The sequence below is a fragment of the Lutra lutra genome, chromosome 14, assembly GCF_902655055.1.
Source record: "Lutra lutra chromosome 14, mLutLut1.2, whole genome shotgun sequence".
NCBI classification, from domain to species: domain Eukaryota; kingdom Metazoa; phylum Chordata; class Mammalia; order Carnivora; family Mustelidae; genus Lutra; species Lutra lutra.
Genome location: NC_062291.1, coordinates 181,053 through 208,765, shown reverse-complemented (window position 1 = coordinate 208,765; position 27,713 = coordinate 181,053). Strand labels below are relative to the sequence as shown.

Here is a 27,713-nt window from a genome sequence, read left to right as displayed (position 1 = left end):
GAATGAAGATTATGCAAGTCTGTTTTTATTGCCACACCCTTTTTGGAAATGCGTAAGAGTCCCAGGGCCGATGGCAACATTCACACTTGGGAAACACATATCCATATCGAACAAAATCCCCAGCTCCTGACACTATGAGCTACTACTATGGCAACTACTATGGTGGCCTGCTGTCGATGGGGAAGCCTGGGCTGTGGCTATGGCCTAGGCTATGGCTCTGGTTATGGTGGCTTCAGAGGCCTAGGGTGGGGCTGGGGAGGCCACAGATATGGCTGCTGCCACCCATCATGCTATGGAGGATACGGATTTTCTGGCTTTTATTGAAAATGAAAAAGACTGGTGCTTTGGGACTTCAGAATTCTAATACCACCCTACAGCTAATTCTTTCAAGTTTTTCTATGTCCAATGAAATTCAGATGCTGCTCTGACCATCTGGCTCTATGTACAGTGAAAAGAACCAGAACTCACACTGAAGCCCTGAAACTGACCACCACCACCACCTCATTCCATGAATTCATTGGGAATTTTACAGATTGTCGCTTGTGGCATTTAGTATGTGCTAGGTGGCTGCTGAGTCCCTTTCTTTCTCCTTCTCATTCTTTCCACAAGGATATGAGCTAACATATCTTATAATACCCCCACCCCCGCCGCTTTTTTTATAGACAGGGAGACTGAGAGCACAGGGGAAAAGGAATTCAGTACAGGTCACCAAGCAAGAGAGTGACCTGGGGTCTGACTGAAGGGAAGACAACAGGTACCTCAAGACTGCTGAACTCCAGTGCCGCCTGATTGGAGTCATAGACATTTATCCAGTGCTGACTGGGGCCCCACACCTGTCTGCGGGAACTAGTGCTCGGGGGACTGGGGAGGCCATGGCTCATTGGCCCCAACTGGCTTAGACTCCAGTATTGGGGTATCTAGGAGGGCTCTGGGACTAGGAGCGGGGATCCCCAACCCCACTGCCACCCCCAGATCAAGCCAACTACCTTCAGGGTCTTCCTGTCTCCAGGTTCAACCCAGACGAACAGCCTCCAAGAAGCCTTTGTGACCCGTCCCCAGCCCCTCCCGACCTCCTGTCCTTCATCCCTGCATAGCACCTCTGCCTGAGCTCCTTATTCTGAATCATCCCCTGAATAGTACAGAATGAAGTGTCCCTGGGGTCCTTCACTGATGCAGAGAAGTTCTCCAGTGAGGGAACGAGCTGGGGCAAAGGAAAGAATTTTCTCCCTGTGAGCCTCTGCCAGAAGGCCACTGACACCCCAGAGACTGAGCGCTTGGTACAGAAAAAATTCTCCTTTCCCCTAGATGGGCCTCGCATGTCTTCCTCCCTGCGTGTCCTCTTGTCCCTGCCGGCAGCCCTATCTGCCCTGTGGCCCTCCTCATCCCGGCCTCGCCAGGGAGAACACCACTCCAATTCCTCCCTGTCACCGTGCCAGGATGGAGGAGGGGTCCGCAGGCCCTCTGCCTGCCCACCGTGGCTCTCTGTCCTGTCACTGTGGTGAGAACCAGGGCTGGCGTGGGTCTCCCACGATGGAGTCCTCAGAAAGAGCGGCCGTTCTCCCACACGCAGCACACAGCCGCATGTGGATGCATACCCTGAATCTCAGCAGAAGGAAGTAAAAGGGGGGCGTGTGGGCCCAGGGAGGACAGGGAAGTGGCCCGAGGTCACACAGCTGGGGAGGTATCAAATCCAGCATGAGGAGGTGGGAGGGCGCACTCCAGGGCCTGTGCAGGAGAGGGTGCGAGGTCACAGGGGCCCGTGGGGGCATGTCCCAGCTGGAAGAACTTGCTGGGGTCTGTAAGCGGGCGGGGCTCTGTCCTCTCTCCCAGGGCTCCCACTGGACCCAACCCAACCCTGGCCCCCCAGGCTCTGGGTCACAGGGGGCTGACCGAGCCCAAGAATGCCAGGCAGGGATTTTCAAACACACATCTCCACACGGTTGCACTCAAAGAGATCAAAATGCATTTAATGTGGTCTAGTCTTGTGGCCTTTGTCTTTAGATACCGCTATGTATTGAAAATAACATGAAAATTCTCCAGTTTCACCATTTAAAATAGATTTGACATTCTATGACCTCACGCAGAGCAGACACCCCTGTGCAGGGGCCTCCTTCCCATCAGGCCCCTGCTCTTGGCCCCAGGACCCCGCAAGGACCCTCGGGCAGGCAGGGACCAGGGGGCATAGCACCAGCAGGTCACGGGGGGCGGCCACCATGTCCCAAGCAGCACGCACAGGCATGCACGCGGACACGCCACTTCCACAGATGTTCAAGTGCACACACTCCTGGGACCCGCACGTGCTCCCATGTGCCCATGCCTACAGCCCCCAGCAGGCAGGCACCAGCTCTGTGAACCAAATGCACCACGTGCACCTGCGTGTTCACGGGGACACACACACACATGCAGACACCGTCCATACGCAGCACTCACCCACACACGCAGATAGGACCTCGTGTCCATGTGAACAAAAGCCTCATGGCAGCACACACATTCCACACATTCCCGTGTGGACATAATCAGGGCACAGGGCCAGCGAGACTGCTGGGTTCAGCCGTGCCCATGGTCACAGCTGGTGTCCGTCCTGCGCGCTGTGTGCCTGGCCCCATAGCCTGGTGAACACTACACCAAGCCTGCATATAAAACACACACTCAAACACATGCGCCTTTGGGCAAATACACAGAGAGCTATGCGTGTGTGTACTATACACACATACATACTGCATATATGTCATCAGCCCAGACTCACACACACAGGGAGATCCTCATGGGCACACACCTGTACAGCACTCCCATGAACTGTGGGTCCACACACTCCTGCACTCAGGCAAAGCTGTAATTGCACACATATGCTTGTACAGAGATGAGATGATGGCACATGTGATGCCACACACTCGGTGCTCACACACACACACACACACACACACATACGGCCAGCACAGCCCCTTTCCCACGTAAGCAGCTCAGTGTGTCAGGGAGGAGGGCATCAGAGGCCCCGTTCTTGGCTCACTCCAACCTCCACACCTCCTGGTTCTGGCTATCGAGAAATTTCTTGGAAATCCCACTGCCTGGGAGGGTGAGGGTGGGAGTATATGGCTACACACACCTGCACAGCACACAGACCAGACACCATGTACACTCACACGCACACCCAACACACACACCCAGGTGCACAAATGCTTCCCACTCACCTGTGCTTGGCACACGCACCACACATGGCATGTGACACACTCAGAGGGTTGGTGCTCTCCACACACACACATGTACACACACACATGCATACACACACACACACTCACACATACAAGGGCACACACACACACCCTCCAGCACACACTCCCCAGGGACAACGGAATCCTTGCTCTGGACACACACGGCTCCTCCCATCCACCCTCCCGTTTCAAGTGCACTAAAGAGGGAGACTATTTTGGTCTTTAGCACAGGTAATAAATAAATAAATAAATAAATAAATAAATAAATAAATACAGGGAAGGGAAAAAAAAAGAGGGCAGAAGAGTTTGAAAACGCAGCATCTGCCTTTGGTGAGAGATGAAAGGCAGCTCAGGGCTGCTCTCCCCCAGGGTCTGGGGCTGAACCGTCCAGCGTGGGCCTGGGAGGGTGACAGGCCTGAGAGGAGGTGCACCCAGCCACTGAGGTGGCAGGAGCCTTGGGGGACCCAGAGGCTCTGGGCTCTGCTCCAGATGGTAGCAGTGGAAGCCTGCCCCACCCAGCCCTGTAAGGCTCTCCTGCGGCCAGGCAGAGCAGAACACAGGCCCTTGTGCCAGCCCCAAGTGGCTGAGGCCATCTCATCCCTCCCCCGTTCAGCCAGACAGTCTGGGAGGGGGCGGGCAGGTGAGCCCTCCCATATCAACTCTACCCTTGCCCCCCAGAGCTGAAATGGAGAAAGCCAGCCAGGCTCAGGGCTAGAAGCCAGGCCCTGGGCTGGGAAGGAGCTGAGTCCCCTCCAGCAGATCCTAAGAGGAAAGAGCTACCCTCTACAGCCTGAAGCACCCCAGTGGGAAATGAGGCTGGGGCCTAAGGCTAGGGCAGGATGCTGGGAGTCAGGCATCCCTCAGGGCACGGACCCGGGGTGTCTATGGGTTGGAACCGATAGCTCATGCCCAGACCTTCCAAGGCCTCAGACCTCAGGCCAGGTCTCCAGCTGCCCTGGGGATGGGTAGAAGAGGAGAGGAGAGGCAAGAACACTCACCCCAGGCCCCTGGCCTCTCCAGGCCTCCCAAGTCCCACCCACCGACTGCGTGACCTTGCAGTCTGCCTCAGTTTCCTCACTTGGGCCAGGGTCCTGGGTGCCTAGCTGTCTTGGAGGGCATGGCTTGGGGTGGCTGAGGCTGACAGGCTAGGGAGACACATACGGGCTTTCTAATTAAGGACTTCCTAACAGGCCTGGTCATTCGAGAGGACAAAATTCTTAGTTGTCCTGGGAAGGGCCTGGCCTGCTCCATCCCCGCCAGCTGTGTCCTCTACCAAGAACAAGCCCACGCTGGGCAGCCCGTGGCCCAGGGGCCTGCTTCCTGGCCAGCAGAGCCAATAGCTGCAAACTTCTTCCTCATGAGGCTACCAGGATGCAAGCGCCACTTCCAGTCATCTTGGCTGACAACTGCACACCTCTTCTAAGATCATTCCTCCGCCCTTCAGCGGGGACAGCCTGGCTGGGACGCCCCTGCACTCACCTAGGCTGGCCCAGGTGCGGAGAGCTGGCCAAGACACACAGGCTGGTGCGGACTTCGTGGTGGAATCGGGGGCAGCTGGGAGGACCGGTGAGTCTGAGAAAAACAGAAACAACTGGGGCTGGCCCTTGGGGTCTCTAAGGCATGACTTACACTGGGGTCCTGTGGGAATAGGGTCAATCTGCTTCCTGGGCATCTGGGAACCCGCCCTCCCTTCCCATGGAGCCATCTACTCCAACATATTCCAAGCGTCCCTCACTGCGGAAAGGGTGGAGGCTATCGGGAAGAAAAGGAGAGAAGTAAAACAGGAAAATCTGGTGGAGGTGGGGAGAGCAGGCCCTCCATGGCAGGCAGGTCCCATATCCAGCCCTGAGACGCACCTCTAAGGTACAAAACTCAAACTCAAAAAGCTCAAACTAGTTTTTTTCCCAGCCCCTACCCCCATCTCTGTGACTCTGGAAAACTTTTATTATGATCATTAACATGGTCTTGGTTTTTCCATGACAAACATCATCTAATCTGCCCGTGAGCAGAAGGAACCACAGATGAGCCCCTCACTTGTGCTTGTGTGGACAGCACCTCCGGGCACACACTCGGCCTTCATGGAGGAGAGGCCTATCCAGCCTCAGGGAACCTCATGGAGCTCCCATCTGATGCCTGCATCTCGGCAGACCAATGGAATTCTCACTGTCCATTTTTATAATCCCCAGAAATTAAATTTTTTTTTGTCAATCACATGTTAATTTTTTTTTTTTTTTGTAAACAGTCTTACTCAAGCTATGGTTGAGAAAGCCAAAACCAGTGTTTCTCCCCAAGTTAAAAACCAGCGAGGTGCCCTGCAGCCTGCCAGCCTTCACCCACAGAGGCTGGATGGCCACTGAGCCAACTCTGGGCAGGCCGCAGTTGTAGCCTCAGGCAGAAGCCCCTGGATCCTGGCCCGGACCCCAAGAGGCTACCTCCCTGCACCTGCTCCGGCCTCTGAGGCCAGTGGCGGCCCGCTTTGGTCACCCATTCTCCCGCCAACCTTCCCAGTCCACTGTGAAGAAACATAAAACATCTAAAACACTACTGAGTCTGAAACCAGGGCACCTGGCCCGTTGTGCTCAAACCCAGGGCCCTCGAGGGACACCGGGCCTTTCCCTGGTGGGGCGGATGCTGCACCTTGGCCTATGGTGGCTCAGATCTCTGAGTCCCGTCTGTAAGGCCGCTGCTCGAGGCCGCCACCACTGGCCTGAGGTCTGTCAAAGTCATGCCGGGCCTGCGGGCTGCGGCCATCCTGGTCTCCATCTGCCTCATCCTCCTCATTGCGGCTCAGGAAAGCCAGCTCGTTCTCGGAACAGAAGGAGTTGGCACTGGGCAGCAGGAATTTGTTCTCCACCAGGTCCTTGGCCCTGCAGTGTGGTGTGGAGGGCACTTCGTAGGTCTTATGGAAGTGGGAGTAGTATATCTTGTACTGGTTCTTCTCCTCCAAGAGGACAGGCTCAAAGCGGTGGCCCCACAGGATCTCGTTGGCCAGGTAGGAGCTGGGGGCCTGCGTGGTCATGGCCGTGGCCTCCACCATGCCCTCCAGGATGACCACGACCTCGAAGTCATCCGTCTCCAAGTCCTGCTGGCTGATGCCAAACAATGGGCTGGCCTCGTCGATCTCATGCAGGATGGTGATGCGGGACACAAGGAAGATGCGGTCGAGGCCCTTGTCAAAGCCGATGTCGATGTCGATCTGGTCCAGCGGGATGTACTTGCCCTCCTTGGTGACCCGCGGCTTGATGAGCCGGGCCCGCACGTGCACCTCCACGATGTGGCTCTTGCGCAGGTTGCCCACGCGCCACATGAGGCAGAGCTTGCCGTCGCGCGGGGCCACCACAGCGTTGTGGCTGAACAGCAGCGTCTGTGCCCGCTCCTTGGGCCGAGCCTTCTTGGCCATGATGGCGCCGATCATGAAGGAGTCGATGATGCAGCCCATGATGGACTGCGCCACCACCATGACCACGGCCACCGGGCACTCCTCCGTCACACAGCGCAGCCCGTAGCTGATGGTGGTCTGCGTCTCGATGGAAAAGAGGAAAGCCGCCATGAAGCCATGCACCTGCATCTCGCAAGGCGTGCAGCCACGCCCCTCGGCCGGCTCCAGGTCACCGTGCACCACGGCGATGACCCAAAAGATGACGCCGAACAGGAACCAGGAGGCGAGGAAGGCCAGCGAGAAGATGAGCAGCATGTAGCGCCAGCGGATGTCCACGCAGGTGGTGAACATGTCGTCCAGGTAGCGCTGCGACTTCTCATCCATGTTGGCGAACTCGATGTTGCACTGGCCATTCTTCTTGACGAAGCGGTTCTGGCATCGGTGCTGCGTGTGCACCTTGCCGTTGCCGAAGCCGTTGGCCCCCGACATGGTGACCAGGTGCAGCCCGTCCTCCTCCGATGACACAATACTGTAGGGGTTGGCCCTGCCGACTGAGGTCATTCCGGGGATGGGGGGGCCCTGGCTTGCCCCTGGGCTGGCTCCATGGGGGGCGGCTCCTGCAACAGAGAAGACAGAAGGCACCCTAACTCACCCCCCACTGAGCTCTCCATCTTCCTTCCTTAGCCAGCCCCTCACCCTCCTTCTCGGCTTGGAAAACAGACCTGGAGCCTCCCAGGAGCTCTGGCCAAAAGCCTTGGCTTCATCCTCAGCCCATCTGAGCGCCCCCCTACCAAAGGCTCCGCTTCCAAAGTGTATTTACGATCTTACCTCTTCTCCCACCGCTGTGGTCTAAATCCCCGTCATCACCCACCTGGACCAGCACGGCGGCCGCCTCGCTAGCCTTTGTGTTCCAGCCCCCCCCCCCCCCGGTCCAGAGGCAGAGGGGGAGCCTGGCTGTCCTCTGCTCAAAGCCGGTCTCTGCTGGCACCTGCGAGGCCAGCGTGAATGGAGTCCGGGGCCCCTCAGCTCTCAGGCCCAGGCGCCTCCTCTCACCCGCTACAGCTCCCAGCCTGTGCGCTGCTCCTCAGGATGGGCCCTCACACTCTCAGCCCAGACACCCTCCCGCTGCCTTACCTTCCTCAGTCCCTGGCCTCCGTGCCCAGGAGCAGCTTCCTGAACCCATGGGAGACTGTAACCCCTCACCCAGGTCCTCACGGTAACCCCAAAGCACCAACCTCTGACACCGTAACAGTAGTAACAGTAACGGGAAGGACAGGCCTGGGGTCGCACTCACCCACCGATCCCACTGTGAGACCACTGGCCTCCCGAGCATCGTGAGTTTGCCGTGTGGTTCACTGCTGTCTCATCCCCCGGGCCTTGAGCAGAGCCTGGCCCCGAGAATGCCCTCGTGATGCTCGAGCCCTGTGCTCCACGGCTCCCACTCTCAGTGCCCATATACCACAGCCTCCATCCGTAACTAGGAGGGGGTCCACGGGTCAGTGCCCAGAGGGGTCAATGACTGACCCCATTCCAGTGGCCTTCCCATCACTGCCTTTCTCAGCTCTAAATGACAACATGTAGGGAAACACTCAGAGCGCCACTGTCCTTGGCCCATTCAGGGGAACATTGGTGGGTTTGTCGTAAACGCGCGCAGACACACACACACACACGTACACACACCAAGCTGTCTCAAGCATGTCCCACGGCATGACACCTGCAACCGGACACACTGCTTTCAGGCCCATACCCCACATTCAGCACCCAGACGGGCCCCTCCCCCAGGGCCTCACTGGCTCCCGGCTGGCCTGTTGGTGCCAGGCCGAGGCACCTGCAGGCCAGAGGCCATGGTGCCGCCTGGACCTGTGGGCACTGAGGCCATCTAGCCCTTAGCATCAGGGCTGCAGGTGCTTAGGCCCTCAGCCTGGCTCAGCAGGGCTGAGCTGGAAGGAGGGGGAGAACACTGGCCATCTGGCCTGGCCAGGATGCTGAGTCGGGCATAATACTCTCCAACACTGGGGACCCCATCCACCCCAAATCCCCACCTGATCACACTGGGAGGCCAGTGTTAGACAAGGCTGGGAGCCCTCAAGTGCCCAGAAGACAATGAGGCCCCAGATAAGAAGGTCCCAGGGCAGCTGGTCCAGAAGCAGAGCCAGGTGGCCGAGCACCCACCAGAAACCCAGAAACAGGAAGCGACACAGCCAGGGGGAGGCAACACTGGGATTTAGCCCCCATCTGTGTGACCAGGTGCAGTCAGGGCCTCAGAGGGAGCACAACATCTGACCTCCGCTTTGAACACCTGGGAGACAGGTGAGGGAGAATTCCACATGAGCAGCCAGCTGCACATCCCTCCTAGGGTCTGTCTCCGTTGCCAGATGCTTCTGAATCCCCAGAGCAGGCTCGTATGTAACACTCACGGCCCTTACTGCCCACTTCTCAAACTGCAGAGAAAGCAGGCCAGACACATTAGCAAATGGTCTTAGATTCTCCTTGCAAAACCCCAAGAAGCTGGCTGCCATCATTGCTTCTACCATGAATGGAGATTCAGAGAGGTTAAGTGACTTCCCCAAAGTCACACAGCCAATAAGCAGGAGAGCCGAAATTTGAACCAGTCTAGCTAATGCGAGGTCTCCTGTCGTGGGCACAGCAGGCTCTGCGGGGGCCTCTTCTCACGCTGCCACCGCCCCCCGCAGCTACTCTAGCTGGCCACCTCACCATAGGTCTGAGGAGCTGAGGCCTGGGGCTGTGATGGTGGATGCTGCTTCTGCCTGGGCCAGGAGGCAGGGATCCGGGGGTGGTGAGGACCCCGGCTACTGCACCAAGAAGATGGCTCAACCCCAGATTCCTGGGCCCTCCAGGCAGAGGAGGCCAGGGCCTGGGTACTTAGATGCTGGCGGCAGGCCACTGGACCGCAGGGGGCAGGTTTATGTGGCCTGGATGCCTGGAGGGACGTCCAGCGGGTCATGGCTGCTCCAACTGGGGCTCTGAGCAGCTCGAGTCCTATAAGGGACAGAATCAGAAGAATCAAAGACCAGAGAGCCCACCCTGGCTCTCTGCTCCCATCAGCTGCGGAGCCCCGCACCTGGACAGCTCCCAGGCTGGGATGGGAACTGCGGTGACTCCTGGTATTTCTCCCGGGGCTGGGCACCTGGGACCCACCCAGACTGTGTCACACAAGCTTGGGAAACCCTTCTCCTGTTGTTGTTCTCTTCAAACCACACAGAAAATCAACAGGTTCACGTTCACACTTGCTCCCTTGCTTCTCAGCTAGCAACTGAGACTATGAGCAGAGTCACTGTTCAAAGTCACCCAGAAACTAAGGTTTAGAGACAGAGTTGGAGCTCCAGGTATTGGTCCAGTCCTAAGCTTTCCATGGCCCCATCCTGCCATGTGTGTATATGTATGCGTGTGTGTGTGCATGGGTGTGTGCATGTGATGCTAGGGGTGTGGGGAGTCCCTCCCAGGCTCTTGGTGAATGCTGCTCCACAAAGAAAGATCCGGAAGAGGACCCATGAGTAAAAACCCCAGCACCACAAACTTGACAATCGTCCCAAGGACACTCCACATAGACAAACACAGGTGGGGCAAGAAGGTCATACAGCCTTGAGATCTTTAGAGACTCGATTGAAGAAATGTGGGACAACATCCCCAACCAGGGATATGTAGGCCAGTTGCCTACACTTTTGCTCAGTGGATGCATACAGTTAGATCAGAAAAGAAATGTTATTAGATTTGTTTTGCTACAAGAGCCCTCAGCAAGTAAGGAGACCAGCTCCCCATTTCATAGATTCGAGAACTGAGGCTGAGACTTGTCTCAGGTCACAAAGCAGTTCATGGGCTTGGATGAGACAGTAAAGGCAAGGGTTAGGATCACTGTTGGTAGACGCCCAGGTCAGCCAGTGGGGAGGTGTTGTCTGGAGGGAAGCGGAAGAGAGGCCCCTGGGTGAGCTATCTGAGATAGATGAGGTGACTTCAACACTGAAAGTGGGTAGTGAGGCAAGTCCAGCAGGCAGAGAAGGGGAAGTGCAGTGCGCAGACCCAGACACCTCCGGGAGAGGTTAGAAGCTGTTCCCAGCCCTGCTGTCTCTTGAGCCCACTTCTCTGCTGGCCACAGCTCTGTGGAAACAGACAGACTCCCAGCCACTGGGGCATTTGAAGCACAACAGGGCCTGGGCTGGGAGCTTTTAGAGAGGCAGCAACCACATGACCCAAAGGTGGGGCCCAGAAGTCACCGGGAAGTGCCTCTGGATGGAGCAGGACATGCCATGGCCTGTCCCCTGAGGCTCTGGGCACCTCAGGTTTCGGAAACATCCGTCAGGGAAAGAGGGCAAGGTGGGGGCCCAGTCTCAGATGTCAAGAAAGCACTAGCTACAAGAGCGGGAGGAGCTGAAGCCCCCCCCCCCCGCCCTAAGCCTTTCAGCTGGCCGGAGTGCTTCAGAGGCAGGAGTGCACTGACCAGTGGCTGCTGTGCGCGCTCTGCATGCCCAGCCTGGTTTGAGGAGCCCCAGTGACCTCACTTAATCCCTGCAACAACCTTATGACTATTATCCCCATTTTCCAGATGAAGAAACTGAAGCTCAGACTGAGTCACTTGCCCGGGGTCACATGGCCCCTAAGCAGCAAGTTCCCAGTCTAGAAGGTGGAAGAGAAACCGACCCCCGTCGCCCTCAGGCCCCAGGGTCAGACCGCAAGCCTGACACTGAGTTCCCGTCTCAGTCCTTCAGGCCCCGAACCGTGTGCCAGTAAGACAGACAGACAGCCCTGAATCTCGGCACTGAAAGCAGAGGTGAGCCCCTCACAGGCACCCCTGACCCAGGGCCCATGCTTGGAACGTCATGGGATGGGGCACTCACTACCTCGTGATCAAAGCCTACAGTGGGAAAAAAACTCCTCCGAGACCCCGTGGTTCCGGGACAGCCAGTGCGTGGCCTGCGGGCAGCTGCCACCACCTCCCCCGTGTCCCGGGACAGCCTCTGCAACTCTCCTACTCTAGGAACTGCCGGCATCTTTAGCGAGAGAGCTTGATGAATCCAATCTTCAAGTTGCAGGCAAGGAGACTGAGGCTTGAGCAGGGCTCTGGGACTCTCTCACACCGGAAGTGAGAGCTAGGGCCAGGCAGGGGCAGGGAATGCCCTAGTGCCTGCTGGTTGTGGTGGGGGGCCGGCACCAGGGAGTGAGGGGGCTACCCAGGGGCCCTTGAGGAGGCCAGGGTTGGCGTGGAGGGGAGCCAGAATGCTGGGAGGACTGTTTCCATTCTCACACTGGGGAAGAAGACGACCATCTCCTTGGCCCCTTCCAGGCCAAATTCCCTTCCCCTCCCCAGGGCACAGACCGCCTTGGCCTGCAGTGCACACCACAGCCTACACACGTTCAGAGCCTACACAGTGCAGGTTTTCTGGGCCAAGCCCATGCTGGGTGCAAGGAGAGAAATAGCCAGACTAGTAGGACAGTGGAGATGGTCACTCGTCCCCCTGCGCCCCGGGCCCTCACCACCTCAGGGCCTGCCTGCTCCATTTCCAACCACTGATACTAGGCTTTTAGCCCGAAAGCTCTCTCTGGCCGCTGGCCTGCACTGGGCTCCCACATCAGAAGGGCTAGGGAAGGAGCGCTCCCAGAGCAGGCTTCCTGGAGGAGGCAGCTCCCTGCCCCCAACAAGCATACTCTGGGTGCCTGGTCTACACTGCCTCCCCAGACCCAAGCCTCCTCTCTCAGAAGTCCCCCAGCACCACTGGCCAGTGGGGCTCCTCCTCTTCTCCCAAACCTCTTCCTTCCTCCTGTTCCCCTCCTCCTCCCCCTCATTCTCCCCTTCCACCTCCTCCTCCTTTCTTCCTTTGCCCTCCTCCCCTCCCCTTCCTCCTGCCCCTTCTTATACTTACTCTCCCCCTTTCTCCTGTTCCTCCTACCTCCTTTCCCCCTCCCCCTTCTCCTGTCCCTCCTCCTAGGGTCATTTGGCAACCTGATCACTTCCCCAGTTGTCTGAGCCGGAAACCTGGTCTCCTCTCTCCTCCAGCCTCCATACCTACTCCCTCAGCAGGTCCTGTGTGGTTTGACTCCTGATTTCTCAAAGCTGTCCGCCATCTAATCACCTACATCCTCCCTCCAGTCCAGGCCACTCCTGTCTGGACACACCAGCAGGCCTCTAATGGGTTATGCTGTGGTGTCCCTCTGCCCCACATTCTCCGACCCCCAGATCACAGCTAAAGGGAATCTTCAGACTCCTCGCATCTGTCAGGGGTCAGCGGAACCGCAGAACCTTTTCAGATCCTCCGGCCCCAGGCTCTTCCTGTTACGGCCAGAAGCCACCCTCTACCTAGTGTGAGAGTTGCCCTGGCCCAGGCCGCATGGCTGGCCAACCTCAGAGGCCCAGAGAGGCTGGAGCAGGCCTGGTTCAGAGGAAACACTCACCAACAGGACGAAAGGAGGAGGAAATGCACAGCGGAGAAGCAGATGGATGAGGAATGCGATGGACCATTGTATGAGGTGAAAGACAGGTGCACAGGTGGGCGTTCAGGGACATGATGAATACATGGGACTGATGGGTGGATGGGCTGATGGGTTGTAGCCAGAAAGATGGATGGGTTTAGCGGACAGAAAATAATTCAATGACTTGGATGGATGGCTTAGTGGCTGGATGAAGAGATGGATGGGTGGGCGGGCAGGCAGATGAGCAGACAGATGGACGGCCAGAGGGATGGGTGGTGGATGGAAGGACACAGTGGTACTTGGGTGCACGGGTGAGTGGCTGGGATGGTGGGTGACTGGTCAGGAAATGGGTGAATATGTGGAAGGAAAGACGGCTGGATGCACTGGGTAGGTGAGTGCACAGGTGGGTGTGTGGAGCTAGGCTGACAGAGGGTTAAGGAGAGGCTGGAGGGGAGAGGGACAGGTAAGTAGACAGATGAGTGTCTGCTTGCCGGATGGCTAGATGGATCAATGCCCATCGGTGACGTCCATTTACCTCTTGATTCCTATCTTCTAAGTAACGGTGCTGAACAGGCAAGTTGCTGTCTTCAAGGTTGTGTCAGCAGCAGCTGCCATTTCCCAGGCCCCAGTTGGAGAAGAATCCGTCGCTACAGGACCCTGAAGTTAACAGAGCAAAGCTGAATTACTATAGCTGGTGCTGCTCTCCTCACAATGGCTCCAAAGCCTGAGATTTCCACCTAAACCCCCATTTCTGCTGCTTCCCTCGGGGTCCCATGGGAGGTGGGAGAGGCCTCTGGCCCACACCTCTGACACCCACACCTTCGCAGCTTGCGAGTCTGTCTATGAAACTGTTCCGAACCAGCGGAGGGCAGGACAGGATGGGTCCCGGGGGAAAATTACAGCTGGTAATTACGGAGTGCCCACTGATTGCCAGACACTGTGGTAGGTGTCACAGGGACATTAGCTCACGTTATCCTCACAACAATGCCACAGGGTTGGAACCATCCCTGTTCTCATTCCAGAGAGGTGGGCAATGCGGTCATTTCCCCAAGGTCACAGAGGATCTCAGGTCCCTAACCTGTGCTCCTAGCCTCCACCTGCAGAGCCTTCCCAGGGCTAACCACAGGGTTCAGGCACGGACGGACAGAAGGACAGACGGATGGATGGATCATGGATAGATGGATGGATGATGCATAGGTAGGTGGGTGTGTCTGTGGCTGGATTATGGACGGATGGGTGGGTGGGTGGATTATGGGTGCGTGTGTGGGTGTGTGGTGGATTACAGATGGACAGATGGGTGGGCGTGTGGATGGCAGATGCTAGACAGACGGATGAGTAGGTGAGGAGAGGAGCAGGTGAACGCATGGGTGGGCGGGTGGGTGGATGCAGTGGCGTGGTGAGCGGGACAGATGACTTTACAGATGAGTGCATGGGTGCATAAATGTCTCTATGGATCGGTGCATGTTGGTAACCTGTCAGACACTTGCCTAGGGCATACACACACCCTATGTCGTCCCAGCAACCCAGAAGCCTCACTTGTCCCACTGTCACAGGGGCCGCTGCTTTTCTCCCCACTGTGCTGTGTGGACGGGAGGACAGGGTGGCGGGAGGGCCCTCCGTGAGCCTCCAGAGGCAGGCCCACTCGCCTTCCCCCACCTCCCAGCCACCGAGGCCACAGAGCCCCACCCCTTCACAGCTGAGCTGGCTGCCGTCCACTGTCGCACTGGCTTTTCTGGCTGGGATCAAGGGCACTCTGGGTGAGTCACCCCCACATCATAAGCCTCCTGGGGCAGGTGACAGCGATGGGTTTAGAGGAACACAGACTTGGGTTCAAGTCCTCTGCCCGTCACAAGCCGTGTGACCTTGGGTGACTCACTTCCCCCTTCTGGACCTCTGCTCACTCCATAAGGGAATGTCCTTCTGGTTCCTTTTCACCATCTAGGCTCTGATCTCAAGACTCCCTGTCCTCAGCCCCCTGCTGCCCCATCCCTCACCATTCCCTGAGCAGCGGCTGTGGGTCTGCAGGGCTCCTCTCTTAGCCCCAACACCCTGGAAGTGATGGGGAAACTGAGACCCAGGAAGGCTCTATCATAGACCCACATCACACTGGGAATCTCCATGGCAAAGACTTGTGCCCAAATCCCTGATCTTTGCCCTTCCCCTTGAATGGGCCGACACTGTGCCTGGCCTGAGGGCCCATTCCTGTCTTCAGTTACTCCGACTTTTAGTATCACCTTGAGGGAGGGCTTCTTGTCCCGGCTGCACAGACAGGTAAATTGGGGCTCCCAGAGGCTAAGTCACTTGCCCTGGGTCACCAGGAGCTGGAACTCCAAAAGATGAGCTGTCACAGGGCAATCTTTTAGGGGGAAAGATGTGAGACGATCCATCCCGCCCCACTTTCTGTGGGCCTGTTTGGTCCTCTGGCCAGCCCCAGGCTCTCTCAGTCTTGTTTCTGATGCCCTAGTTCCTAAAAGGGCTTTCCCCAGACCCACAAACCCAATCACATGTGTTCTCACATGTGAGGAGGGCAAATTAGTCCCATTCTCCAGGGAAACAGAGGCTCCAAGCAGAGAAGTGACTGGCCCAAGATCACAAAGCCACTGAGTGAGTGGCATTTTGGAGATAGGAACTCAGGTCTCTGGACACCCTCTCCAGTGCTCCACCTGCTACCCTGAGATGACCACAGCAGCCCATGATGTGAATTCAAACCTCTGAAGTTCACCAAATGCTTTCCTGAGTCATGGGCATGGTCCCAGATTGGATCGGTTGGGGGTGGGATGGGGTTTGCACATAACATGGGAGCAACCCGAGCCCAGACTGGCCAGACTGGCCCTCAGACTGCCAGGCACGCGAGGGCAGGGCCTGGATGGACCCTGAAGCTTCCCCACTTCCCCCTGCCAGTGCCAGTCTCTCAGCCAAGGCCAGGGCTAAAACTGCCTGGGGACAGGGCGAGGCATTTCCCCTCCCTGAGGCCCAGCTTCGTCCTCCACAAAATGGGCTGATGACACCGGCCCAGCGGATGTGCCCATGCAATTCAGTGTGGTAAGGGAGGTGAGCTCTGGGCACAGGGCCTGGAATAGCAGGGCCCTGCAGGAGGCAGCTGTCACCACCCCTGATCTCAGTCCTCCCTGGGGTGGCGGGGGGTGAGGGTGTCAGTGAGCCCTTATTCCCTAAGCCAAGGCCTGGATGACCCCAGCTCAAGAAGGGCCCTTCCTGGACCTCAACCTCCTCCATTTGCAAAAGAGGTACAGCCCACCTACCTCCAGACAGTCAGGGGAGCAAAGGGAGGCCCTGTCCCGGTGCAGACCTGGAGTAAGGGCCATCCCCTCCAGGGTTCTCTGGAAGGTTCTCTTGCAGGCTCTGAGAGCAGACATGGAGATTCCCGAGAGGATGGAAAGGTGGCATATGTATCCCTCGCCCTCCCACGCAGTCCCGTGTGACCCTCTCAAGATGCACCCCAAGAGCCCCGGAAGCAGGAGAACCAGGAGCTGGCAGAGTCTGGAGCCTGGCTACCTCCCTCCTCTGTGCCCAGCAGATGCTGCTGCCACCACCGCAGGCAACCCTCAGGCCACTCCTGCTCCACGGCCTGGTGACAGGGCTACACACTCTGATCCAGGGACAAGCTGGGCCAAATGGCCAGCAGAAGTGGACATCTGCCTTCTGAGCCCCAAGGTGAAACCAGGGCAGGAGCCTCTGGCCCCCAGGATGGACGACAGGTCATGCCAGACACTGGGGAATGTTTTGGAGGGTATTTTTATCTTGAGAACATCCTTCTACAGCAGGTAGGGACGGGAGGGAGACAGGGTGTCCTTGGCCCCAGGCCTCTGGGTGTAGCCGAGGACAGAGGACCCTGGGAGCTCTCTGCTAGAGTGCCCATTAGAGACCTGTCCCGAATCTCCCATCCCAGGAGCATGTGGGACCTAAAGGGTCTCGGGGCAGGTGTCTGTCCCTCTCTGAGCCTCCCTCTTACAGTCAGCCCTTCCTGAGGGCCTGCTCAGGCTGGGCTCAGCTGGGCACCAGTGACTTGGATGGAACAGCAAATGCCTGTCCTCGTGGGGTGCCCTGCCAAGCAAGGGAGATAGTGAGTAAATCAGCAGTCACAACAAGGCTGGCTCAGAGCCACAGTCAGAGCCCTCAGCGTCCAGGACAGACGGCTAACCCAGTCAGGGTGCAGGGGGGATTCCTGGAGGGAGCAACAGGAGAAAGCCCAGCCCGAGACGGACCGCAGTGCTGTCAGTAGCACCTAGAATTCCATGGGCTACGGTGCACATGGGACTCTGCTCCTCACACACTAGGCCTTGGGCAAGGCTCTTCCCTCCTCTGAGCCTCCCTGTTCCTGTCTACAACCCCAGGGGCTGGCCCTTCCAAGCCCAACATTCCAGAATCCTAAAGGATTTGGGGCTGAAGAGGGTGTAGAGAGACAGACAGGGACGTCATCACCCTACTAACAGAGAAGTCCTGTGTGCGTAGGCACTGCGGCCAAGGCATGACACTGACAGATGAAGAAACTGAGGACCTGAGAGGCGCCAGATACCATACTGATGACATTGGACTTGATCCCAAGGGCAATGAAGTGTCAGAAGGAAACTTGAAAGTATGAGTTGGGGCAAAATGGCCTGGGTTCAAATCCTATCTCTGTCCCTTCCTGTGTGACCTTGGCAAATCATATACCCTCTCTGAGCCCATCTTCTGACTTGTAAATTTGGATTAATAGTGATATCATCTCATGGGGTTTCATCAAGTTAATACATGGAGGTTGCCCAACTGGAAATTTCCTGGCTCCCCACTGCCTCCCATCACCACATACCTGAGCCCCAATTCACACTAGAGAGGGGGCATGGGCCCCTGGAGGGCCTGGGCTGGACCTCACTCCAGGCAGGAAGGAAGGAACAGATAGAAAGAATGGGAAGGAACCTCAGGGGGAGGTACACAGTGAGCAAAGTCACCGTGGCCTCTATTTTTCTTAAAGCTGTAATTTTTCAAGCTTCAACTTAATTGGAGTCTCAGACATTTCCCAAGCACCCAGCATGTTCACAGGAGAGCAAAGACCTGAGATAAAGGGACAAGAACAGGCTGGCACAAGGAAGACCATGAAAGATAAGGCAGGAAAACTTACCAACATAAAAATATTTACAATGTTGGGGCACCTGGGTGGCTCAGTGGTTTAAAGCCTCTGCCTTCAACTCAGGTCATGATCTCAGAGTCCTGGGATCGAGCCCCACATCAGGCTCTTTGCTCAGCATGGAGCCTGCTTCCTCCTCTCTCTCTGCCTGCTTCTCTGCCTACTTGTGATCTCCGTCTGTCAAATAAATAAATAAAATCTTTTTAAAAAAAGAAAAAAATTATTTATGATGTTGTTTATCAAAACCCATCATAAGCAAAAAAGGCAAATGAAAACATTTACTATAAAGAAGACTGATGCACTGAATATACAAAGAGTTCTTATAAATCAACAACAGAAAAGGACACGATAGGAATGAACACAGCTCTAGAGGTAGGCTCTCCACTGAAGATCGTGTGACCCCCAGCAACTGATGACTCAAGAATGTCCATGCCTCAGAGCCTCAGCATGAGGGGGCCCCTCCCAGGGGAATGCGTTGAGCTACCTTCCAGAACTCAGTGTAGCATTCAAGCACGAAGGATACCTCCTCTATAAAGCCTTCCAAGATTTCTCCGGGTCCCCTGTTGCTCTTTGCCAAGTCCTCCCATGTCTTGGGCCCTGGAACACAGTGCGCAGCTTTGGCTGAGCACCTGTCATTGCATCAGAGAATGTTCCACAAGCATCTTTGACAGAGGAGTAAATAGGGCACAGAGAGGAGCATGGTCATGTCCAGGGTTACCCATCTGTGAGCTGAGTCTCAGAGCCAGGTGTTTGTCTGCTCTAGCCACCACCTCCCCAATGAACCCTCCAGACCTGCCTTCCCCCATGAGGGAAAAGGCCCCACCTTGGGAGCTGCATGTCTTCATCACAGGCTGGGCACCACGCAGGGTCTGTCTAGATAAGGCTGGGCAGGTTCAGAGCCTGAGCGCTGGCCCCAGTCCCCCTGTGACTCCAACGCTCTGCTGGGGGAACACAGAGACAGCTGTTCCTCTTCCACCTTTTTTGCCTCCCCTTTTGGTACATTCGGCTTATTTGGGGAACCGAAAATGCCCTGGGATGGCCTGACAGACCTCTGAGGGGCCTGGCATAGATGGAAGGCTGAGCTCTATGATCAGGAGTCCAGGAAAGCAGAGGAGACTTTCTAGAAGGACCGTCCCTTCACCCTAGCTCAGGCCTGGGAGCACTGCCAAAGCCCTGGGCCTTCACCTCCTCACAAGAATCACACCTAACACTTACTCACTCAGCAGGCATCTACCGAGCCTCCACTGTGTGCAGACGGGGTCCATGGGGCCGACACTCACGTGGAGCAAGACAGGCAAAAAAGATGTTGGGGGGAGCAAGTAATTCCAGAGGCAAGGTGGGCACTATTCTACAGGTCTTCCAGGAAATTGTGACATTTGACTTGAGAGCGGCATGAGGAAAGATTGTGGGAACAGTGTTCCTGGAAGTGGGAACAGCAAGAAAGAAGGCCCTGAGGCTGGACTGTTGCTCTATGTGTTCAAGGAACCGGAGGGAGGTTGCTGGAGCTGAGTGTGTCATAGAGAAGAGAGGAAGCGAGAGGGGACAGGACCAGCTCAGAAAGAGAGGATTGGCTGGGGACACACAGATGGGGGCACCTGGGCCTCTTCTTGCTCATCAGCCAGTGGCAGTAATAACCCATGTCCCAGTAGTGGTGCTCAAAGAAATGCTTCCAACCTCCTTGCCTTGCCCCCCACCAGACCCCCTGCCCAGTGCCCTCTCTTCCTCATTCTCCCACAAACTCCAATGTATCCTTCAACACCCACTTCCAAGCCCCCACCCTTGTGGTTCCCTCTGTCCTTGATCAGACCATCCTGAGTAGCAGCTACCTGTCCCTCCAAGGATTCCCCACCAGGCCAGGGGCCCCCTGAGGCCAGAGCCTGGCCCTGACTGCCCTGAGCATGGGGGTCGGGTTCTGGAAGAGACTAAGGAGGGCAATACGGACTAAGCCTCAGAAGGCCCCTCCCGAATAGGCCACTGTGACCCTGGCCCGCACCACAAGACTGCAGGCATGGCGGCGGTCCACCCCAAGACCCCTTCAGTCTCAGCTCATCATGGGACCTTGCCCTGTCTGGGCGTCAGTTTCCCCATCAGCCCAATGAGAAGTTCTTCTGGGTCTTGTTCATCCCGTCTCAGGGAGAAGGCTATGGCCTGAACGGGAGTCTCCCACCTCCTTCCCCTACTGACTTCTCACAGCGGCACGGCCCCACAGGGAGCAGGGGCCCGCAGGGAGCAGGGACCAGGCTGCCATCATCACAGCCCACTCTGAACTCTGGGAAGCCCACGGACCCGGAAACATCAGCTTTCTGCCCTGGCAGCAGGGAGGCCCCGGGACAAGCCTCAGGGTGTTGGGGGATCCTCCCACCTGCTGGGACACAGCCCCCCACCCGCCTCCCCAGAGCAGCCAGGCAGGTGGCACTGAGGGTACAGCGAAGCCGGCTCCCCCCTAGCTATGGCCACGAAATGGAAGCAGAGGCCACTGCGCAGGACACCTCGGTTGGTCCCTAAGCCCTCAGGAGGGCTGCTCAGGGACACCTGAAGCCAAACAAAGGAGACTGGCAGAGGGTAGCCAGGGGCCGAGGGGTCTGGAGGACACTGCGGAGTGGGAAGGGGGGTGCAGGGTTGTGTGGTTCCTGCCACACCGTAGCACGTTCCAGCAGGTCCTACCCTGGGATCCAAAAATGAAATCCAGGGTTCTCTGAACTTGATGGGAAAAACCCATGAACTTCCCCTTTTCTCTCTGCAAAATGTACCGCTCCCTCGGTGACAAGTGGAGACAGTGAAGGCTGGCAGCATGCACCCAGTGGGGTAAGTCCTGGGGCCCCTGCCTGCTCTCGCTGTCGAACGTGTCCCAAAGCCACCGCGTGCCAATGACCGGGACACACGTGCTGATAAACAATTCCCACGTCTGCTTTCCTTTGTGGTCCTCTGTGCGTTCACTGATGCGTTCAGGAATATTATCCCAAGCAAGTGGATCTCAAACCCGTCCCCAGCCAGCTGGCTCAGTCCTGGGGCCTCCTGTGTGACATGGTGACATCGCCTGGGCCATCGCGCTCCCTCAGTCATGCATCTGTTCCCCAGGCCTGTCTGCAGCAAGCACCACCTCCAGAGATGCCCTATACAGGGTGTCCTGTGAACGGGGTGAAAAGCCCCTGCCCCCTCCCAGGGTTCATAACAGACATTTCAGAAAAAAAGGAACAAATGATGATTCAGGCCGCACCGAGGCTGTCCAGCCGCTGGGGAATGGAAACATCAATTTCCATTCTAGCTGCGTGGAGAAAGCCAGGCTTCCACGAGGAACAGCAAATGCACAGGCCTGAGGCAAGGAGCTACAGTCCGAGGGAGGAGGGAGCAATTGGGAGCCAAGGTGAGACCTGAGACGGCCTGGGCGGGGCCTCAGCCTATGACCCAATATGATGTCCCAGGTCCAACCCAGAGTTACCAGGGACTCCTTCTGGGGCCCAGCCCAGGAACACGCACCTGAGGAATTCTCAGGAACACAGAGAAGAGCACTGACAGCATCTTCTTCCCTCGTCTAGTCCTGGGTGAGGTGCAGGCTCTTCTTGGGCCAGTGTCACAATAAGACTGAAGCTGGGGGTAGGAAGGGACCCAGAGCTGCCCCCACAGCTGCCGTACCCCAGCTTCATCCTCACACATGCTTTTCCAACCCCAGCACATAGGAAAGGCACCCCCACCGTGCTTCAGGCACGCCCAACACTGTGACCTAGGCTGCTTCAGTTCATGGTATCATGCCTCTTGATAGAGGCTGGAGATGAACTCAGAGAGGGTGAGCACCCTGCCCAGGGTCACATGGCTGGTGTCCACAACAGAGGGCACAGGAACCCCGGCCTTCCAGGGTCATGGAAACACAGACCCTGGACTTGACCACAAGAGCCTGGCCCTAATGTCTCTAGAACAAATCTCAGTCTCTCCAGGTGCCTGGAAGAGAATAAGGTACGTTTGGGGGCATCTATCCTAGAACAGGGGGCATGCCCAGCAGGTCTCTGGCCTGAGAGAGAACCCCAGGAAAAGCTTTCCCACGCCTGAAGCTTTTAGGTAATACCCCATGTGTGTGCCTGTCCATACTGCTGAGAGCCACTGCCCACATGTCCTGCACTAGAAGAAGAACCAGGGTCCTAGAGAGACCCCAGCACGCCAAAGCCATGTGCCAGTCAGCGCCAGAGGGCCGCCTCCTCCTTGGGTGACGTATTCTGGAGAGGTCACATGGGCCTAGGGGCCAGGCTGGTGGCCCACAGCTGGGAGGAGGAACAAGGCTGCTTCCTACTCCCATTCTCAGACCAGCATCTGCCAGCCAGAGGGAGATGCTGGGGGGCCTGGAGATACCCCCACACTGGTCACGGCCCTGCCTGCTCCAGCTTGCCCTGCCTCCATCTGGAAGACATACAGTCATGGGATTAATCCTTGCCTCCATTTCCACACCAGTCAGACAGGCCTATTTCTACAGCCTGCCTGGCGCAGCTGCTGGGGACTTAACCAAGGTAGTGTGTGCCGAGTGCTCCGACCGGAGTCTGGCACACAGAAGGTGCTTGTATGTGGGCACAGCCTTGTGTGGATATCAGGTCCGGGGTTTGGGTGCATGCTTGTCTAGAAATGTCAGTGATCTGTAGGCACCCGACCCCCAGAAACAGATTTTGAGGGAAGGATTTAGGAACAGGAAGTTTATTTAGGAGGTGATCCTGGAAAAGCAGGAGAAGGATGGCAGCATGAGCGAGTCCCTCCTGGGATACTTAGGCTCCAGCCTGCTGGTGCCTAGAGCTCGAATCTTGGTTATCCCCCCAAAGGGCAAGGAAGTCCCCGAAGTGGTCTGTGGTGCTCCCGGGAGGCAGGGGCTGCTGTGGCCCGAGGCTCTCCACCCCGCCAAGGGGTACAGGGCCGGGGAGGTGCAGTTTAGGAGGTGTTCGTCCCCAGGAGTGCCCCTGCAGACAGCTCCGGGGACCGGAGGAGAGTTAGGCTCTGGGCAGAAGTGCAAGGGATGAAGTGGACAGCCCCGCCTGCTGGGGTCACCTGCATGGTGGTGCACCCCTGCTCCTTCGCAGGAACACAGGGGTGCCTGTGGGGTCTACTGCATGTGCAGTGTGTGCACAGACATGGGCCTGCGCCTTCCCAGGGACAATGTGTGCTGACGTTTGTACAGGGGTTGGACACCATGGCCGTGGGTCTCTGCGTGTCTGCTCTTGCATACGTGTTATATACATGTTCAAGCTTTACGAGGCATGGCACAAACGTGCATGTGTGCACGGGGCAGGTGCACGTGCTTGCACTACAGTCCCTCGCCCAGCACTGGTTGGCAGTGGCCATGGGATGGCAGAGATGGTCTGGTCACCTTGGCAACAGGGTAGGAGCTGGCTAAGCTGGGACAGCCTTCGTTCAAAGGAAAAAAAAAAAAAAACCACTGAACACAAAGGGTGGGAAAAGAAAAGGAGCTGGGGGCTGGGAGGGGGCAAAACGCAGCCCCTCGAGCCCCCAGGTTCTGCTCTCAGCTACCCCACCAAGCCCCTGAGCTAGCAAAGCACTGCCAGGAGCCGAGACGCTGGTCCAAGGTCCATATGTGTCCCAGCCTGCTGAGTATCCCCAGTGTAAGACCACTTCTGAAGCCTGGGAGCCCCCCTTAGAGGACAGCAAGTAGGGATGAGGTGGGCGCCCCGGGCCCTGACTGCTGGATATGGGGAGAGCCCACATTCAGAACCACTGAGCTCCAGCAGAGGGCTCCCTGACACCAGGCACTCTGCAAACCAGGGCTTCTGGGGCCCTGCCCACGCAGAAGTCACCCTCTCCTGGGGCACCTGGGTGGCTCAGTGGTTTAAGCCTCTGCCTTTGGCTTGGGTCATATCTCAGGGTCTCGGGATCGAGCCCCGCATCGGGCTCTCTGCTCAGCAGGGAGCCTGCTTCCCCCACCTCCTCTGTCTGCCTCTCTGCCTGCTTGTGATCTCTGTCTGTCAAATAAATAAAATCTTAAAAAAAAAAAAAAAGAAGTCACCCTCTCCGGACAATTAGCACACTAATTGCACACGCTGCGCCATGGCCAGGCCATTAGCCCAGATCCTGCGATGATTTATTCACGAGCTCCTATCTCCTTCTCATCCCCACGGCCTGCTCATCAGCCTCATGGCCTATGCTGGGAGGGACGACCCACAGACGCTTGCCTAGCCTTGCTCAAAAACACGGCATACTGTAAATATTTCATCAGACCAAACGCAAGGGATGAAACCGCTGGTGATCCACTCCCCGCAGGCCGCCGGGAGCTGGACCCGCCCCCCCCAGGGGTGGTCTCCAGGAAGTGACCTCCGGCCCTGCGGCTGGCGACGTCCGACGTTCCCTTCCCTCTTCCAGGGTGGCCCAGGCCTGAGAGCCTGTGGCAGGACCTCTGCTCACATCACGGGGCTTTACCCTGACTGCCTTACTGTGTCCTGACTGGGCCCTATGGGACAGAGTCTGCTATTAGCCTCATTTGACAGAGGAAACTGAGAGATGAAGGCACTTACCTAAGGCCACACTGCCTGTCAGAGACAGAGTGGGACCTACCCGTGGCGGGCAGCCCCAGAGCCCCCGAATCTCACCTCCTAGAGTCCCAGCACAGCCCTGTGAAGCAGGCACTCTTGTGATCCCTGTTATACAGATAAGGACACCAGGGCTCAGAGAAATGAAGTGACTTGCTCAGGGCCACATAGCTTGGAATGGAAGCCAGGCAGGTGACCTTGACCAATAATGTGCTCAAGTCCATGCCCTGGTTGACTGCACCAATGGGAAGGGCCCTCAGATCATAGCGCTACCCTCTTGCCATCCCTCTCACAGAGAAGGGGCCCCTTGTATAGCCAGACAGGCCAGGCCTCAACAAAATCAGGCTGGGGGATTCTGGAAACCCCGTGCCCACTCCCACGGCATCCCATAACCTCCAGCTTTCCCTGAGACCCCTGGGAACAGAACTGCCTAGAACCCTAAATCCTGACAAACAGACTGGCCCCCTCTTTGGGCCTCAGTGTCCTCATTTGTAAGATGGCCCTGACAGTGCCTCCAGGGCCGGGGGTGGGCACGTGAAGACTTGGTTGACAGCAGGAGGCCCGCAGGCTGTGACCACCCAGCAAGGCGGCTCTGTGCATTCGTGTTACTTGCAAAGCCCGAGGTAGAGCACCTGCTTGAATCCAGATGGCACGAGCTTTGAAGTGGACCTGCTCTGGGTTCAGATTCCAGCTCTGTGACTCCCTGGGTGTGTGTCTTGGGCACCTGGCTGCCGTCTCTGAGCCCCAGTTTCCCTACCTGTCAGCTGAGGATGTCACTTCTGCCCCATGGGACTGGGGGAACGAGGGCCATCCAGGTGTTCCACGACTCATCTCTGACCTCAGCTAGCACTTGAGAGCCAACCAGCCCCTCACTTCCATTTCAACTCCAACGTCAGGGCACCTCTGAGCAACCCCATCCAGTATCTCCCTACTGGGAACCCTGAGAGGCCACCACACCAGGCCTGCCAGAGACCTAAGGACAGTAAGACTGTGGCCCAACTGGGGAGCAGGAGTCCCAGGCAGGCTGCAGAGGTCCAAGACCCAGAGAGGGCAGGCTGAGCAGGAGCCACACACAGGACAGTGCAGGGGTGCTGGACCAGCCCAGAGAGCCTGGCCCATGCACCCTGCCTCACACGAAGCCAGACTGCCCTGCCCCTCTCTCTGGACCTGTCCACGGTCCCTGACAGCACCAGCCATGTTCAAACTGTAGCTCTGGCCCGCAGACGTTTTGAGACTTGGGCAGCTACCTATAGCACTCTGGACCTCAGTTTCTCCATCAGGGATACTAAGAGGTGATTGCCGTGATGATAAACGAGTTTGTGAACACTCAGAACCATGCCTGGCATAGAGAAATATTCTCATCACTATCACTATGATTCACAGCAGCAGCATTTCTGTGCCGGGCACTGGGGTATGGAGGGAAGAGACCCACAGAGCCCAGCACCGACCACACTGTGTGTTTGTGGGTTCTCTCCAGGCCTGCCAGCTCCAGGGGTCCTCAAGCACTTTCAGGTACCCTTTTTCTGTGGCCCCAAGAGGGCCAGGAAAGAGTTTCTGCAAAGAAAATGACGGGACATTTCCTGACAGTTTATCTCTGGCCACACTGAACTCCCAGCTGGTCCCATCTCCATATGCTTTTGTCCCGGCTATGCCCCTAACCCCCAGGTTGCCCAACACCTGGCTGACCTCTGGCTTCCCCTTCAGGCTCCCAGGCTGGGTTTGGGCTCTCCCCTGGGTTTCTCTCTGAGACAGCTCTGACCATCCTCAGCCTCAAGCTGACCTTCTAGTCCCTGATCCATCTCCGGAACCACCAAGCATGGGGCCAGGAACAGAGCAAGAGCTCAGGGTCTGCGTGCAGAACAACAATGATCTATAATGTGAGTTTGTGTTTATTGAGCATATACTATACACCAGACTTTGGCCCCAAGGACAACATTCTTTCATTTAAGCCACCTGAGTATCTTATGACATAGGTACTATTATTTTACAGAGGAGAAACTGAGGCTTGGGGCGATGGCCTGAGAACCCTGGAGACTGTGAGCCACAGCCCAGATCCAGACTTCTGTGGCCTTCTGAGGGCTGCTCTGTCAGCCAGAGCCCGACCCTGGGACTGGGGCTCACCATAGCATCTGGGGGCCCAGAAATTCCCTTCAACCTCCCAGAGCCTCATGTCCTCATCTGTAAATGGGCATGACCAAGGGAAGGCATCTTCCAGGATTATTGTGTGAGAGCAATGTGTGAGCACTCACAAAGCTCTGAGGCAGCAGAAGGTTCCAGGAAACACGCTTCCCAGAGACCCAGGAGCCTGCACTTTCCCTCCACCTGGGGTAGAGGTTGGGCGACAGGTGAGCCAGAGAACATGGGTGTGGGGGCTCTGCAGGCACCATGGCACGGGGAGCAGTGGCAGAGGGATGGTGGAGGTAATAAGAGACACATGACTTAAAACCCCATCCCTGGCCTGGGAGTGGTCTCAGCCCCTCCCCAGAGAGTGGAGGGCTGGGCCAGAGGGGCAGCAGTTACTGAGGGTCAGAGCCTGGGCGAGTGGGGGCCCAGCCCAGGTATGCTACCCACACCTGCCCACACTGCCCCCGATGCCATCAGGTCATGCCCTCCTCACTGGTTGCAGCACACATCTTTCCCACCTGCTTAACAAAACTCAGCCGTGCGCCGCCCCCTCCAATGCCCACACTCACCTTCAGGCTTTCCTCCCATCTCTACTCCTTGTCTGTCTGTCCTGCCCCCAAACCGGCCCCCTCATCATGGGCCACAACCCATCGATACCGTCTGCCATTTGGACAGTCTGACCCTGTCTCCACGCCTGGTCCCAGGCCCCAGAGTCTGAACTCACTGGCCTGGCCTCCGCCTCCTGAGGTCACTGGGTTGTGGGGAGGGAAAGCAGAGAGGAGGGGAGGGGTCCACAAAACCCCCATCCCAACAGTACCAGCATCCCCAGGCCAAGGGGAACCAGGTGGCTGGGACTCCCTCCAAACCCAGCCTCCAGACACAGCCCTAGTGGGGGACTTCTGCCGGATCCTCAGTGCTGTCAGGCTGATTAGGGGGTGGGG

The 27,713-nt window shown here is 57.2% G+C and overlaps 1 protein-coding gene and 1 pseudogene across 1 annotated transcript in view; one reads left to right on the top strand and one right to left on the bottom strand.

Annotated features, from left to right (window-relative positions):
* Positions 1-134: 134 nt before the first annotated feature.
* Positions 135-448, top strand: LOC125084536 (keratin-associated protein 19-6-like; annotated as a pseudogene).
* A 5,329-nt stretch (positions 449-5,777) lies between these two features.
* The window catches only part of LOC125085087 (ATP-sensitive inward rectifier potassium channel 12-like), a 157,431-nt gene continuing 135,495 nt past the window's right edge, over positions 5,778-27,713 (bottom strand). Inside the window, exons 2-3 of the mRNA XM_047703241.1 lie at positions 9,304-9,588; positions 5,778-7,205 (exon numbers count right to left, since the gene is read on the bottom strand). Of these exons, the coding sequence (XP_047559197.1) occupies positions 5,863-7,205; positions 9,304-9,553 (1,593 nt within the window). The 5' untranslated portion in view covers positions 9,554-9,588 and the 3' untranslated portion in view covers positions 5,778-5,862. The remainder of the gene's footprint in view (positions 7,206-9,303; positions 9,589-27,713) is intronic.